This window comes from Dendrobates tinctorius, unplaced genomic scaffold (assembly GCF_039654945.1).
Source record: "Dendrobates tinctorius isolate UK_male_01 unplaced genomic scaffold, ASM3965494v1 ptg000128l, whole genome shotgun sequence".
NCBI lineage: Eukaryota > Metazoa > Chordata > Amphibia > Anura > Dendrobatidae > Dendrobates > Dendrobates tinctorius.
This window is the reverse complement of record NW_027361796.1, coordinates 14,902,839-14,919,400: the sequence shown is the minus strand read 5'-3', so window position 1 is coordinate 14,919,400 and position 16,562 is coordinate 14,902,839. Positions and strand designations below refer to the sequence as shown.

Sequence of the window (16,562 nt, the reverse complement as noted above, 5' to 3'; positions counted from 1 at the left end):
TCACCAAACAGCACAGTTATGGTACTGTCACACTTAGCGATGCACCAGCGATCCCGACAACGATATGACGCGGTCAGGATCGCTGGTGCATCGCTAAGTGGTCGCTAGTGAGCTGCCAAACAGGCAGATCTCACCAGCGACATCGCTGGGGACGGGGATCGCTACTTACCTGTCAGACGCAGTGATGAAGACGTCCTCCCGCCCGCATCCACGCGTCGCTCGTCTCCACAGCAGGAAGCCCAGCAGGAAGCTGACGACGAGAAACGGCCAAGGCCGTTCTCACGCGATCAGCAATAATCAGCGGGGGAGCCGGTCGGAGGTAAGTATCACACATAGCGATATCGCTGCTGCGTCACAAAACCAGTGACGTTATAGCGATATTGCTAGCGATATCGCTTAGTGTGACAGGGCCTTTAGTATCTGTAGCCCTCTATACAGGCCCACTCACTGATTCCAAGATTGTAGACACCTGTGATGCTAATTTGTGGACACACCTTGATTTACCTTGTCCATTTTGTACCATAATTTCTGTCCAGGCCTATTTCATGAGTCTTATTTTTTTTTAATTTTATGAAAGCATGGTGGAAAAGCAATGTCTGACTTTCATTTGTTCATTTTCATATAGTTTTGATTTATTACTTTTGTGAAATTCAAGTTATTTCTGTGACCATTGTGGGTTTTCTGTCATTAAACGAGGGGTACCAACAATTTTGACCGTGTGTATGTTATAGAATTCTAGAATGTTAGTTGGAAGGGACCTCCACGGTCATCGTGTCCAACCCACTGCTCAATGTAGGGCAGGATTCACTAAACTATCTCAGACAGATGTCAGTCCAGCCTCTGTTTGAAGACTTCAATTGAGGTAAAAGAGAACATGTCCATACTGATGTGTGTCTGACATACATGATGCCAAACCTTCAGTCACTCTGTACTCTTGACATCTGACAATTTGATGTAACCTGACAAAAATCCCTGTCCAATTTTCCAGGTAATTGTATAATTTGTTAGTAGTAAGCTATGCAATGCTAGATACACTGAATTCTTTGTTATTTATGTGTGCATAGAATCCATGTCTTGCTTATTATTCTTAAATGGATATTCCCACAATTATTTTTAACAAAGCACATCAGTTGCATACTTATCATTCATATACAAACTAAGTCCAACATAAAGATTTTTTTTTTTACCCTTGTGCAGGGGCGGACACTGACAGCTGGGGGCCCCTGTGCAAGAAACAGCAGAGGAAGCTATAACAGAGGAAGCTATATAATAAGGGACGGCACCATATATAACTAGAGAGGATGGTACGAAGTAAGGGATGGTGTTATACATAATAAAAGAGCAAACTATATAATTAAGGATGGTGTTATACATAATAAGTTAGTACACTACAGTTGTGGCCAAAAGTATTGACACCCCTGCAATTATGTCAGATAATACTCAGTTTCTTCCTGAAAATGATTGCAAACAAAAATTCTTTGGTATTATTATCTTCATTTAATTTGTCTTAAATGAAAAAAACACAAAAAGAATTGTCCTAAAGCCAAATTGGATATAATTCCACACCAAACATAAAAAAGAGGGTGGACAAAAGTATTGGCACTGTTCGAAAAATCATGTGATGCTTCTCTAATTTGTGTAATTAACAGCACCTGTAACTTACCTGTGGCACCTAACAGGTGTTGGCAATAACTAAATCACACTTGCAGCCAGGTGACATCGATTAAAGTTGACTCAACATCTGTCCTGTGTCCTTGTGTGTACCACATTGAGCATGGAGAAAAGAAAGAATACCAAAGAACTGTCTGAGGACTTGAGAAACCAAATTGTTAGGAAGCATGAGCAATCTCAAGGCTACAAGTCCATCTCCAAAGACCTGAATGTTCCTGTGTCTACCGTGCGCAGTGTCATCAAGAAGTTTAAAGCCCATGGCACTGTGGCTAACCTCCCTAGATGTGGACGGAAAAGAAAAATTGACAAGCGATTTCAACGCAAGATTGTGCGGATGTTGGATAAAGAACCTCGACTAACATCCAAACAAGTTCAAGCTGCCCTGCAGTCCGAGGGTACAACAGTGTCAACCCGTACTATCCGTCGGCGTCTGAATGAAAAGGGACTGTATGGTAGGAGACCCAGGAAGACCCCACTTCTTACCCCGAGACATAAAAAAGCCAGGCTGGAGTTTGCCAAAACTTACCTGAAAAAGCCTAAAACGTTTTGGAAGAATGTTGTCTGGTCAGATGAGACAAAAGTAGAGCTTTTTGGGCAAAGGCATCAACATAGAGTTTACAGGAGAAAAAAAAGGCATTCAAAGAAAAGAACACGGTCCCTACAGTCAAACATGGCGGAGGTTCCCTGATGTTTTGGGGTTGCTTTGCTGCCTCTGGCACTGGACTGCTTGACCGTGTGCATGGCATTATGAAGTCTGAAGACTACCAACAAATTTTGCAGCATAATGTAGGGCCCAGTGTGAGAAAGCTGGGTCTCCCTCAGAGGTCATGGGTCTTCCAGCAGGACAATGACCCAAAACACACTTCAAAAAGCACTAGAAAATGGTTTGAGAGAAAGCACTGGAGACTTCTAAGGTGGCCAGCAATGAGTCCAGACCTGAATCCCATAGAACACCTGTGGAGAGATCTAAAAATGGCAGTTTGGAGAAGGCACCCTTCAAATATCAGGGACCTGGAGCAGTTTGTCAAAGAAGAATGGTCTAAAATTCTAGCAGAGAATTGTAAGAAACTCATTGATGGTTACCGGAAGTGGTTGGTCGCAGTTATTTTGTTTAAAGGTTGTGCAACCAAGTATTAGGCTGAGGGTGCCAATACTTTTGTCTTGCCCATTTTTGGAGTTTTGTGTGAAATGATCAATGTTTTGCTTTTTGCTTCATTCTCTTGTGTTTTTTCATTTAAGACAAATTAAATGAAGATAATAATACCAAAGAATTATCGCTGCGTGTGGCAGGCGGGAGACCAGCGATCAGCGAGCTGGACGCTGGTAACCAAGGTAAACATTGGGTTTCTAAGCGGCGCTTAGAAACCCGATGTTTACCTTGGTTACCAGCTCCCTGCACCAGCACGCTGGTATCTTAATGTACACTGCAGGTAACTAAGCGACATGCGAGCGACTCACCAGCGATCCCGACAACTATATGAACTTGTCAGTATCGCTGGTGTGTCGCTACATGATCGCTGGTGAGCTGCCAAACAGGCAGCTTCACGAGCAATCATGACGGGGTCCTTACTCTAAAGCTAAATATATCCGTTTCACTTGCTTCTTCTCAGTGCTGCAGACCTTTCCCTTTATGCCTTTGACAAGCACTACTTCTCTGAGCCCACATCAAACTAATCGTAGAATTCACCTCATTCTTCTGTGCACTGTCTGCTTCTGCATAGTAACCCTACCTGACTTATTTTGTATTTATTTTGCCATCTACATCCATATATCTGCAGTGTGGTTTTAAATCGTTCGCTGATTATAGCAGAGCTCAACTCTGCCACCACAGCAGTACATAGCTGTGTTTGAAGTTGCTGTTGATAAGTTTTGTGAAACTGCAAATGCTGCTCTATTGATGCATATGACAGAAGATAATCCTCTGCAACATGCATCAATAGAGTGGTATTTACCGTTTCACGTCTCTAGTCTCTCAGCAACAAGCAACAAACACAGCTCAACTAATTTCCGACCTTGTGTATAGCCTAATTCTGCAGTATGTCTGTCTTCACAGCCACCCTATGCAGAATCCCATCCTGCAAGTATATAGCTCCCTTAAGCCCCCTCCTGAAGTATTTTTCTTCTCTGTCCTCTCTATAGAGCCCCATCCTTCAGCATATCCTCTCAGCCTCCTGTATACAGCCCAGAGTCTCTGCTCTGCACATGATCAACCATGACCTGGAACTACTAAAGGACGGTTCCAAATGGCAACTAGAGGGTGATCTTTAGGAAGGGGAGGTGATATATGTACAATGGGGCAGACTTAAAAATGTGGTGTATTGGCAAAAATGAATAAATATGTGTAATTATTATAAGAACACATTGTGTTTTTGGTAATAACCATTTAAACTGCTTTTCCATACAAGGTAAGTCTCTAACACTGAGGAAGACCCTCAAACATGTTTTCAATATTTTGTGCTTTTCTATAAATAATTGTAAATACTGTTACATATTTTATTAAAATGTAGCTTAATACATTGTAAATTGGTAGTCACGGCTCTATTATACTCATTGTTCTGTTTTTCTCTCCTGATCTCTGGCCACAGTAAAGAAACTATTGCTTACATTACTGCTTGCACTGGGGATGCCATGGTTTTATCAGACTATTGGTGTCATTCACAAGGCTTATTGAACGGTCTATGTGAATTTTTACATGAAAATGTTATTTGATAAAAAGGGTATTGGCAATCTGCTGGACAGGGAGGGTTTCCCTGCACGCCGCTAATCCCATTTTTGGATAAATTATACAGTATTTGCATAAAAAGAGCTGAATGAATGAAGCCTCTATAAATCTTTTTATGCTATCTAAACTTAGAAGAACGCAATACAGGATATCTGTTCAGAGCTAGGCTGTCCTTGCTTCCTCGACAACCCCAGAGCAAGCAGTAAGATATTTGGCATTTACATTACTAAAGTGTCATTATTGAGCTACACCTTTTAAAAATCCTACTCTCCCCCTTTAAATGCTATAGCAAGATGAGAGAACTTTTATGCATGTAAGATACTGGCAAGCAAGTCTCATTTCTCATCAATAATTTTATTTCTATGGGTCATGCCACTTTTTTATTGGTCCACATTAATTTTTTTTATTGTGCTCCTCCTCTTTCTGACAGAGTGTCCTTGCTATCACATTCATTCATTGTCAACCTCCGCCCACCACGTTTCTTCCGAAACCCTTTACAAAAAATATATATATATAACGCTCCATTCACCTTTCCATTTCTGTGTTGATGTGACATTTTTTTTTTTTTCATTTTATATTTCGGTAGGAGTAATTTTTTTTTCTATTTTGTTTTTTTTTCTCCTTGTGTCACCAGTGCACCTATTCCATTCTTCCATCGCTGTGCTCCTGTGAACATTTCCTGCTATGCCAAGTTTGCAGAAGCTCTGATCACTTTTGTCAGTGACAATAGTGTCCTACACAGGCTGATTAGTGGAGTAATGACCAGCAAAGAAATTATAATTGGACTTTGCTTTTTGTCACTAGGTAATGGTTTTACTAATTATTAGACTTAATGTATTAGTATTGTTATAGGCATCTTTTTTTTCTACAAATCAACCTCCTGGGCTATAATAAAGAAGGTTTTATTAAAAAAAAAAAAAAAATGTATTGGTCATATGCTTGTAAATTATTACATGATCATAGTGGGTTGCCAATATTAAATGCTTTACTTACATTTTAGTCAATACATCTTGGAATAATAATAAGCTCCAGAATTGGAAGTGTTTAAATAAAATGTTCCTGTGCTGAGATAATCTTATACATGTGCCTCTGCTGTGTACTATGTAATGGCTGTGTCTGACCGTACAGGGACATGGTCTGATCATACCACAGCTCCTGGGCAGGGGAGGAAGCAAAAGAGAGTATACTGACATTGCAGCCGGGGATCACAGCTAATTCATTTTGTGAGAATACAACATTTCCAGACGTGTTTGTAAACAATGTTTTACTTCAAACAACGAATCAGCTGTGATCCCCTGCTGTCCTGCCTGTGTACTCTTTTGCTTCCTCCGCTGCCCAGGAGCTGTGGTGTGATCAGACCATGTCTCTGAACGGTTAGACACAGCCATTACACAGTACACAGCAGAGGCGCATTTATAAGATTATCTCAACACAGGGACATTTAATTTAAACACATCCAATTGTGGAATTTATTATCATTCCAAGAGCTTTTGATTAAAATTAACTTTTGTTTGTGGGACAACCCCTGTACATTTGGGTTGATTTTTAGGCTTCGTTATTTGAATACTCAGAAGCAATTCTGAAATGCTTAAATTAAATGACTGTGTTTGTACTGCATTCTGATTGTATGCCTAAACTTGTATGGTGTGTGTGTATGTGCTAGACTCTAGAGCCATTTATTACTAGAAGAACAAGTATTTTTTTGGCTGTTGGTATTGAATGATCATCCTCATCACTAAAGGGAATTTGTCATGTTGTACATGCAGTCCCTTCTGTGTTCATTTTGTTAGACCCCAGGAGGAGCTGAACAGACTGATATATAGATTTGTGGGAATACATCTGGGTTTAGGTATCAAGTTGGCAGTCTTATTAATGATTGACAGCTTTGTAAAAATGTTCACATGGTGAGAGCTGTCAATCAGTGAGTAGAACTGCGCATTAGATTTCTCAACCTATAATTTTGTGAGAAAATAATATATCGATACGGTCAGCTCCTTCTGCTCTATTACCTGCTACTCACTGATCGACATGTGTTCAGTGTGGTAGGTTTCCATTTAAAGAGAATCTGTCAGTAGGACTAACCTTCCTAAGCCGTATATATGGGCATTCAGGTCATGAAGCTGAATAAAATGATTACTTGATATCTGCAATCTGATGTCTTATTCCAGAGAAATCTATGTCTTTCTTCTATATAAATTAGCTGTTCTGGACTATATGTGTGAGAATCCTCCTCCAGAGATCGTTTTTAATAAAATGGAGAGATACCAGTGTGATGCAAGTAAAGGTACTGTCACACTAAGCAATATCACTAGCAATATTGCTATAACTTGTGACGTTATAGCGATATTGCTAGCGACATCGCTGTGTCAGATACTTACGACCCGCTCCCCCGCTGGTTAACGCTGATCGCGCGAGAACGTCCAGGACTGTTTCTCGTAGGCTGCTTCCTGCGGCGCTTCCTGTGGAGAGATGAGCGTGGAGCCGGGCGGGAGGACGCAGGATCACCTAGTGTGACAGGTAAGTAGCGACCCCCGTCCCCAGCGATGTCGCTGGTGAGATCTGCCTGTGTGGCAGCTCACTAGCGACCACTTAGCGATGCACCAGCGATCCTGACCGCGTCATATCGCTGGACGGGATCGCTGGTACATCGCTAAGTGTGACAGTACCTTAAGACTTACATCGCTGGGGACGGGGGTCGCTACTTACCTGTCACACTAGGCGATCCTGCGTCCTCCCGCCCAGCTCCACGCTCGTCTCTCCGCAGGAAGCTGACGACGAGAAACAGTCCTGGAGGTTCTCGCGTGATCAGCGATAACCAGCGGGGGAGCGGGTCATAGGTAAGTATCAGACACAGCGATATCGCTAGCAATATCGCTATAACGTCACAAGTTATAGTGATATTGCTAGCGATATCGCTTAGTGTGACAGTACCTTTAGGAAGGATGATCCTACTGACAGATTCCAAAGATTAAGATAAGACATATTATGCAGGATGTTTTTTTTTTGCTTTGGCTTACTACCTTTCCATACCTGAGAATGCATCTATCTTGCCGAAAGAAAATGTAAATGTGTTCCTGAAATGTAGTTATAAAATCCCTGCTGCAGGACTTAGTCAATTCTATACAGGAATTGCATCGTCTTAATATGCCTTCTATTTCTTCATGTGTTAAAAGAGAAATAAATACCTGTGCGATTTTAAATATCACATAACCTGTCTGATGGAAATATCTGCTGAGCTGGAAAGTATGTTTTGGCTTCACTTTTCCAGAATCAATTAAAGAAGTTGTCCACTACTTGGACAACTCTGCATAACGACCACACAAGATCCCTGGGGAGAGCAAGTGGGAATGACGACAGCATGGGACACGGGAACTGACTATAGGCTTTTTTATTTTATCGGGCCAAGTGTGGGGTATGAGAAGGAGTTGTCCTAGTAGTGGACAACCCCTTTTAAAAATGAACCTATCACTAATCTGGGGCTTCCCTTTTTATTCAACAAATTAGTCATGACTTTTCTAAATACAATCCAGTGACTAAACCTTGCAGAAATTTCCTTAATGTCTCCCTGAAACGTTCAAGCAAAGCTTTGCCTGAACTTCCGGGTTATAGAATCCTGGCATTTTGGGTGTGATCCCACAAACCTCCATGGCCGCTCATGCAGTGAGTGAGATCTTGCTCCTCCCACTAGTTCTCCCAAGCTTCTGTGAACCTTAAGGGGGCTTTACACATAGCGATATCGCTAGCAATATCGCTAAAGCGTCACCGATTTTGTGACACAGCAGCGATATTGCTAGCGATATCGCTATGTGTGATACTTACCTCCGACCGGCTCCCCCGCTGGCTATCGCTGATTGCGCGACATTGTCCACGTCCATTTCTCGTCGGCCACTTCCTGCTGGTGCCGACGAGCGACGTGTGGACGCGGGCGGGAGGACGTCATCATCACCGCTTCTGAAAGGTAAGTAATGACTGCTGCTGCATCGCTACGTCGCTGCGAGATCTGCCTGTTTGGCAGCTGACTAACGACCATTTAGCGATGCACCAGCGATCCTGACCGGGTCGTATCGTTTTAGGGATCGCTGATGCATCTCTAAATGTAACGGGACCTTTAGTCTTTACTGAGTTGTTTAGTTGTCTGTTTAGACAGACCAACCACTCTTCAAATGCACACTGAATGAATGGTAATGGATTGTTAAGGGTGCACAGGCTGCCATTGTTCTCTGCAGCTCAGGTCTTGTTTACACGGTGACAGTGTGCTGCTCAGAACAAAAGACTTTTTTGCAGTCTAAAGGCCCCGTCACACACAGTGAGATCGCTGATTTTGTGATGCAACAGCGATCTCGCTGTGTGTGACACGCATCAGCGACCGGCCCCCACCGCCAGGTATCGCTGATCGTGCAGGATCGTCCTGGGCCATTTTTTATCGTTGGTCTCCCGCTGGCCAGCACCCATCTCTGCGTGTGGCAGCATGAGAGCAACAATCAGCGAGCTCCCAGCGCTGTAAGCAGACGCTGGGAGCAGGTATCCAAGGTAAGTATCGGGTAACTAAGCATGTGCGTCGCTTAGTTACCCGCTGTGTACCTTGGATACCAGCGTGCTCGCGCTTGAAGCTGGTATCCAAGGTACACAGTGGGTAACTAAGTGACGCGCGCTTAGTTACCCAATATTTACCTTGGATACCAGCTCTCAGCGCGAGCACGCAGGTATCCAAGGTACACAGCGGGTAACTAAGTGACGTGCTCGCTTAGTTACCCGATATTTACCTTGGATACCAGCGTCCTCGCTGGTCCCGATCGCTGGTGAAATCTGCATGTTTGACAGCTCACTAGCGATCATGTAGCGAGGCACCAGTGATCCTGACAAGGTCTTATCATTGTCGGGATCGCTGGTGCATCGTTTAGTGTGACGGGACCCTAACCGCAGCCTGCTTAGGCCAGGTTCACATTGCGTTAACACAGCCCGTTCAACGCATAGCGTTGACTGGTTGCGTTAGCGCTATAGCATAACGCGATATGCGTTATGCTATACCGCTAGCGCTGATGGAGTCTCAGACGCTGCAGCCCGCATCCGAGGCTCCGTCAGTGAATGACAGCACATCACGAAAGCGTGCCGCTTTACGGCATGCGTCGCGATGCGCCACATGATGGGGGTCAATGGCAGCGTTAAACGGACTGCCATAACGCAGTGTGGCCCCAGCCTTAGACTGCATGATTATCATGCTTTTATAGGAATGGACCTGTTCGTGGTTAATGCATAATGTCTAATGTAGTGGCATATCTGTAGTGGATGTTCAGGTAATGGTTACTCCCTTGGCACTGGTGCCTGAGAAGACCCGTAGAGGCCCTCTGCCACATATACCGTAAATAAACAAGAATTACCAGATGGTAGGTTTCATAGACCCATGGGGAGTTCAAGCTACTGCTCTGTAGCAATCAGGGTTGTAGAGTCGGTAAGTCAAACCTCCCCTACTCCTCAATTTCTCTGACTTCACAGCACTTGATTTCTACTGAGCATGTACATAAAGTGCAGCACAGATTCATCTCAACTAAAATCCGAGATCCTTAGATCAGGAACAGAACAGACATTTATAGGACATTTCAAAACTATCCCAAAGTTTAATGAAAACATTTACAGTACATCCTGCACTGTACTACTGTACCAATATATATTTTTAGGAGTCTTGAGTCTCTCCATTTTATACCGACTCTACCAAAATGGACAGACTCCATGACTCCGACTCCACAGCCCTGGTAACAATTATATCAGGACTTTGGATATACAGTAAGTGCTATTTAAAAAAAAAAAAAAAAAAAAGCCACATTCAATAGATTGAAAGTTACTTTCTACAGAGCAAATTGAAGAACCCTAACTTTTCATTAGAATACTGAATTCGAAAAATTAATCCTGCAGTATACCTGCTATGTTTGCTCACATTGCTGCATGGAGTGTGCCTGGGTGATCTTAGTATCTGCTAAATGTTATTGTATTATAATTGCTCTGTATTTTGGAGCTGTTGCAAAGAATGAAAAAAGTACATTTATCAAATTTATTAAAAACAGCCCATTGTTAAGATCCTTTATCTCTGCCCCAATCACTACTATGTGTAGCAGTTTAGCATCTGAATGTTCTTTTTGTAACTGTGTGCACGATTGCCTAACAACATGGGAACTTGTTTGGTTGTCTCCGTGAAAGCCTTAGGCCTGTTTCACATTTCCGTTTGTTGCTATCAGTCAAAATCCATCATTTTGCAAAAAAAAACGGATCCGCCTTTTTTTTTTTTTTTTGACAGATCCGTTTTTTTTTCCCATTGACTTGCATTAGCGGCGGATTTTGACGGATGGTCATCTGTTGGATCCGTTTTTTGACGGATCCACCATAATTTTGGCGTCCGCTGTCTTGAGTGGACTGATACTGAAACGTTTTTTGTCAGCGTCAAAACAGCAGATAGCAACAGATCCGCTGCTATCAGCCATTCGTTATAATGGTCGTCTATGGGCGGCGGATCCGTTGATTGATGGAATCCGGCAACGGATCCGCTTTTTTTACGCTGAGCATGCCCGGAAGAATTTCCTTGCCAGAAATTTAACCCCAAATTCCGTTCTGGCGGCGGAAAATTCTCTCTCTCTCTCCCCTTCCCCAGACTCATGTTCTTTTAAATTTCAGTCACTAACTGCTAAAGCGGATCCGTAAAAAAAAAATGGATCTGGTGCCATCCGCTTGTGCCACAACGGAAATGTATCCGTTTTTTCACAACCTGGCGGATTTTGACTAACGTCAAATAACTGAAATGTGAAACAGGCCTTAGTGTTGTTCATCACAAGTGATCTGAATTGACTATGAAAACTGGAGATTCTGTACTGATGTCCTAGAATGACCCATGGTCTCCTGAGGTCATCCATTCATAATTGATAGCCAAACACACCAGTGCCAATTTGATTGATTGGGACTGTGCCTGGTACTACTATGTAATCCATATAAATAAATCCCGTGAGTACAACAGTCCCCTTGTTTTTCTTATTGAGGGGTCTAGGTTGGGATCGCTGCTAATCATACATTCTTGGCTCATCATAAGACCATTAGCATAAAATCCTGCATGTCCTTTAAAGGCCTTGTTTGATGAAGAAAGACAAAAAGACAGGTACTGGTATCGCTATAAGAAACAACAACTAGGTGCACATTTTCCCTGCTTGCCAGCTCAATGAGTGTACTGTGCGTACGGAAAGTATTCAAACCCCTTTAAAATGTTCACTCTTTGTTTCATTGCAGCCTTTGGTAAATTCAAAAAAGTTCATTTTTTTTTCTCATTAATGTACACTCTGCACCCCATCTTCACTGAAAAAAAAAATTGTAGAAATTTTTGCAAATGTATTAAAAAAGAAAAACTGAAATATCACATGGTCATAAGTATTCAGACCCTTGGCTCAGACACTCATATTTAAGTCACATGCAGTCCATTTCCTTGTGATCCTAGTTGAGATAGTTGTACTTCTTCATTGGAGTTCAGCTGTGTTTAATTAAACTGATAGGACCTGATTTGTAAAGGCACACACCCGTCTAAATAAGGGTCCTGTTACATTTAGCGATGCACCAGCAATCCCAACAAGAATACGACCCGGTCAGGATCGCTGGTGCATCACTAAATTGTTGCTAGTGAGCTGTCAAATGGACAGATCTCTCCAGTGACGCAGCAGCCGTCCAGCTATCCGCCGGGGGTCGCTGTTACCTGTCACACCGCAGCGATTCTGACGACTTCCGCCTGCGTCCATGTGTTCTGCGACATCGCTAGTCGGCGCCGAACACAGCGATGCATGCCGGCCAGCGGGACGCCAACGATCAGAAAATGGCCTGGGACATTCGAGCACGATCAGCAGTATCCAGCGGGGGGCCAGTCGCAGGTACATGTCACACAAAGCGAGATCACTGGCGATATCGCTGTTGCGTTACAAAATCGGTAACGCTGTAGCTATATCGCTAGCGATCTCCCTATGTGAGAAAGGCCCTTAAGACCGCACAGCTCACAGTGCATGTCAGACCAAATGAGAATCATGAGGTCAAAGGAACTGGCCAAGGAGCTCAGAGACAGAATTGTTGCAAGGCACAGATCTGGTCAAGGTTACAAATTAATTTCTGTAGTACTCAAGGTTCTTAAGTGCACAGTGGCCTCCATAATCCTTAAATGGAAGAAGTTTAGCACCACCAGAAGTCTTCCTAGACCAGAATGTCCAGCCAAACTAAACAATCGTGGGAGAAGAGCCTTGGTGAGAGAGGTAAAGAAGAACCCCAAGATCACTGTGGCTGAGCTCCACAGATGCAGTAGGGAAATGGGAGAAAGTTCCACAAAGTCAACTATTACTGCAACCCTCCACCAGTCGGTCCTTTATGGCAGAGTGACCTGACGGAAGCCTCTCCTCAGTGAAAGACATATGAAAGCCCGCATAGAGTTTGTTAAAAAACACATGAAGGACTCCCAGACTATGTGAAATAAGATTCTATGGTCAGATGAGACAAAGATAAAACTTCTTGGTGATAATTCAAAGTGATATGTGTGAAGAAAACCAGGCACTGCTCATCACCTGCCTAATACAATCCCAACAGTGAAACATGGTGGTGGCAGCATCATGCTATGGGGTTGTTTATCGGCTGTAGGGACAGGACGACTGGTTGTAATTGAAAGAAACATGAATGCGGCCAAGTACAGAGATATCCTGGATGAATACCTCTTTCAGTTCAGTGCTCTGGACCTCAGACTTGGCCGAAGGTTCACCTTCCAACAAGCCAATGACCCTAAGCACACAGCTAAAATAACAAAGAAGTGGTGTCAGAAAAACTGTAACCATTCTTGACTGGCCCAACCAGAGCCCTGACCTAAACCCAACTGAGCATCTCTGGAGAGACCTGAAAATGGCTGTTCACAACGTTCACCATCCAACCTGATGGAACTTGAGAGAATCTGCAAGGAAGAATGGCAGAGGATCCCCAAATCCATGTGTGAAAAACTTGTTGGATCATTCCCAAGAATACTCATGGTTGTACTAGCTCAAAAGGGTGCGTCTACTCAATACTGAGCAAAGGGTCTGAATACTTAGGACCATGTGATATTTCAGTTTTTCTTTTTTAATAAATTTTCAAAAATGTCTACATTTGTTTTTTTTTGTTTTTTCAGTCAAGATGGGGTGCAGAGTGTACGATAATGAGAAAAAAAATTAACTTTTTTGAATTTACCGAATGGCTGCACTGAAACGAGTGAAAAATTTAAAAGGGTCTGAATACTTTCTGTGCCAACTGTAATAAATACATCAGGTCCTTTGGAGTAGGAATTGCCCTGACAAAACTTTTTTGTTCTAATGCATGGGAGGTCATGAGCAGGAGACCCCCTTTCTTTGGTGTCCATATACCCAAGTAGGACTTATATACCAAGGATGTCATCATGAGACTGTGTTTTAACCCCTTCATGACCTTGAAATTTTCCTTTTGTGCTTTCATTTTTTCCTCCCCTTATTACAAGAACTGTAACTTTTCTATTTTTCTGACCACATAGCTATTTGAGGGCTTGTTTTCTGCTGGACAAGATAGTTTCATTTTTCTGGATATGAGGCTGTGTGAGGGCTTATGTTTTGCACCCTGAGCTGACATTTTTATTGATACCATTTTGAGGTAGATACAGTGTTTTGATTGCCTTTTATTGCAATGTAAAAAAACCACCTAGACGTAAACGTAGGCCAAATAAACGTAATTCTGGTGTTTTTAATTCTTTTCTCATTACTCTGTTTACCAATCGGATTAATTTATTTTATATTTTCATAGATTGGAATTTTACGACCACAGTGTTATGTGCACCAGATATGCGTTTTTTTGATATGCGGGTTTTTTTTTTAAATATATTTTATTAATTACAATAGTGTTCAGCAATGAGAGAAAAGACATTTCCAGACAAATTCAGAAAAATACAATTCTCCTGAGCATACAAAACATTTTTTTTCCTTTTTTTAAACTATACATTCCCCAGATACTCCACCTTACACCTTCCCTCCCTCCCTATCCCCCCCCCCCACACACACACTCACTATCTTCTGCATTCTATTTAACCAGAATATGTTTATGGTATAGGAGTGTGACCACCAATTCTTTTAAGAAGGTACCATTGAGTGTTCTCAAATTGGGATCTGAGTTGGTCCCTGGTGACCTGTGGTAGTCGGGATATATATGGACCATGTGGTTAGGAAACTACCTACTAATCTCTCTTTACATGTTAAGGCATCCAGCCAAGCCATGCAGAAAAGAAACATTATCTTAGATTGTATGAATGTCTTAGGTGGCGGTACTGGGCTCAATGTTGCAGTATGCCTTTCCTAGTCGCAGAAGCCCATAATATTAGTGTGGCTCTTATATGTTTTGGGAACTTAGTTGAAGCCTGATCAAGTATGTTAGAGTGCCCATTGAGGAGTGAGCTCGAATGTTATTCCGCATTTATATTGGAGCTCTGTATGAATATCCTTCCAGAGTTTGCGAATCTTTAACATATGGTGCAGGATGTCTGTATTTTTCATGCCACATTTGGTACAGGCAAATATACCTGAGGGCGACATTTTGGACTTGGTATACGGGGTAATATAGGCTCTATGTAGTAGTAGTAGTAGGGCCATATCCGTATAACAACTAGATGAGATGACTCGTCTGAGTGTTGGTGGCTATCAAAATGTCACTAACCGTAATATCACATATGTCCCTTGCCCATCTCACTGGGCCTGTATTGCCAATTTCCCATGACCAGCTGCTACGTATCAGAGTTGACGCTATTTGTGATCTAGTGTTTCTTAGAAAGTTATTCATTGTATTTGTCCCCTCCCTCTGCTGACCATCCCTCAGACTCCTTTGGGCCAGGCTTTTGGCCTGAAGGAAGAGGAAAGGCCTATTAGCGAATATAGGGAAGCGATATGCTGCAACACTGAATGTGAGAATAGAAAACTTATCATCTAGTAAGTCAAATGCCATTTTGCACCCCTGTTCGGCCAAAGCTACATAAAATGGGGATGGTTTACCATGCATGAACACGGGATTACCCAAAAATGGCATGAAGGGTGAAAAACCAGAGTGCATGTGGCAAATTTTCCTGCACTTTCGCCACACCCGTATGGTTTGCCATAGGGTAGGGTGTTGATCCACATCACCGGGAAGGTTTTCGTGTAGTAAAGCAGGGAGCGCAATGTGGGGGTAATATTGCTTATCTAAGTCTACATTGGCAAAATGGGAAGTTCCCCGCAACCATCAATAGCATATCTCAAATTTGCAGCCAGATTATATCGCCCAATGTCTGGAAGGTTAACCCCTCCTGCCTCCCTTGGGGCTTGTAATTTTGGCAGGCCAATTCTAGTCCTCTTCCCTGTTCCCCAAATAAAAGAATGGAATGCTTTGTTTAGAAGCTGTATGTCCGTTTTAGATAATAGCAGGGGAAGAGTCTGAAATACATAAGTTTTGGAAAAATGACCATTTTGATCAGATGGCATCGTCTGGAGAAGGGCAGGGAATAATGTTTCCAAGAGTTTAAAAGGCGAAGTATCGAGGCAATCAGTGGCTTTATATTAATCTGATATAAGTCAGTTAGATCTGCCGGAAGGTGAATGCCCAGATATTTTATAGAGGAATTGCACCATCTGAAGGGGAATGATGGGATCGCTCTTCCCTGTTTTGAATAAGGCTAATGCTTCAGACTTAGCAAAATTTATTTTGAAACCAGAACAATGGCCAAAGTTATTTAGTGTATCCATAATTACGGGGAGAGCCTTGGTTGGGTTAGATATGAATAATAAGATGTCATTGGCGAACGCCGCAATTTTGAGTGTAGTACTCCCAACGGTTATTCCTTTATACTCTGACATATTTTGTAAAGTCCTGATTAGTGGATCTAGGGCTATATTGAAAAGTAGGGGTGATAAGGGGCAGTCTTGACGGGTGCTCCTCTGAATTTTGAAAGCCGATGATAGTGCCACATTTATGGCCAGCCTGGACACCGGTTCATAGTAATGGCTTTACAAAACCACGATCCAAAACCTCTGAGTGCTAGGACATCATGAAGATAGTCCCAAGCGACCCTGTCAAATGCTTTGTCGGCGTCCAAACTGAGCACAATAGCCCCCAAATCTCCACTCGCCCTCCCATGGGAAATATCTCC

General features: G+C 42.7%; 1 protein-coding gene across 1 annotated transcript in view; it reads left to right on the top strand.

The window, feature by feature from the left end:
* The window catches only part of SLC44A1 (solute carrier family 44 member 1), a 134,474-nt gene that overhangs the window by 64,520 nt on the left and 53,392 nt on the right, over nt 1–16,562 (top strand). The window contains exon 6 of the mRNA XM_073542684.1: nt 5,028–5,197. Within this exon, the coding sequence (XP_073398785.1) occupies nt 5,028–5,197 (170 nt within the window). The remainder of the gene's footprint in view (nt 1–5,027; nt 5,198–16,562) is intronic.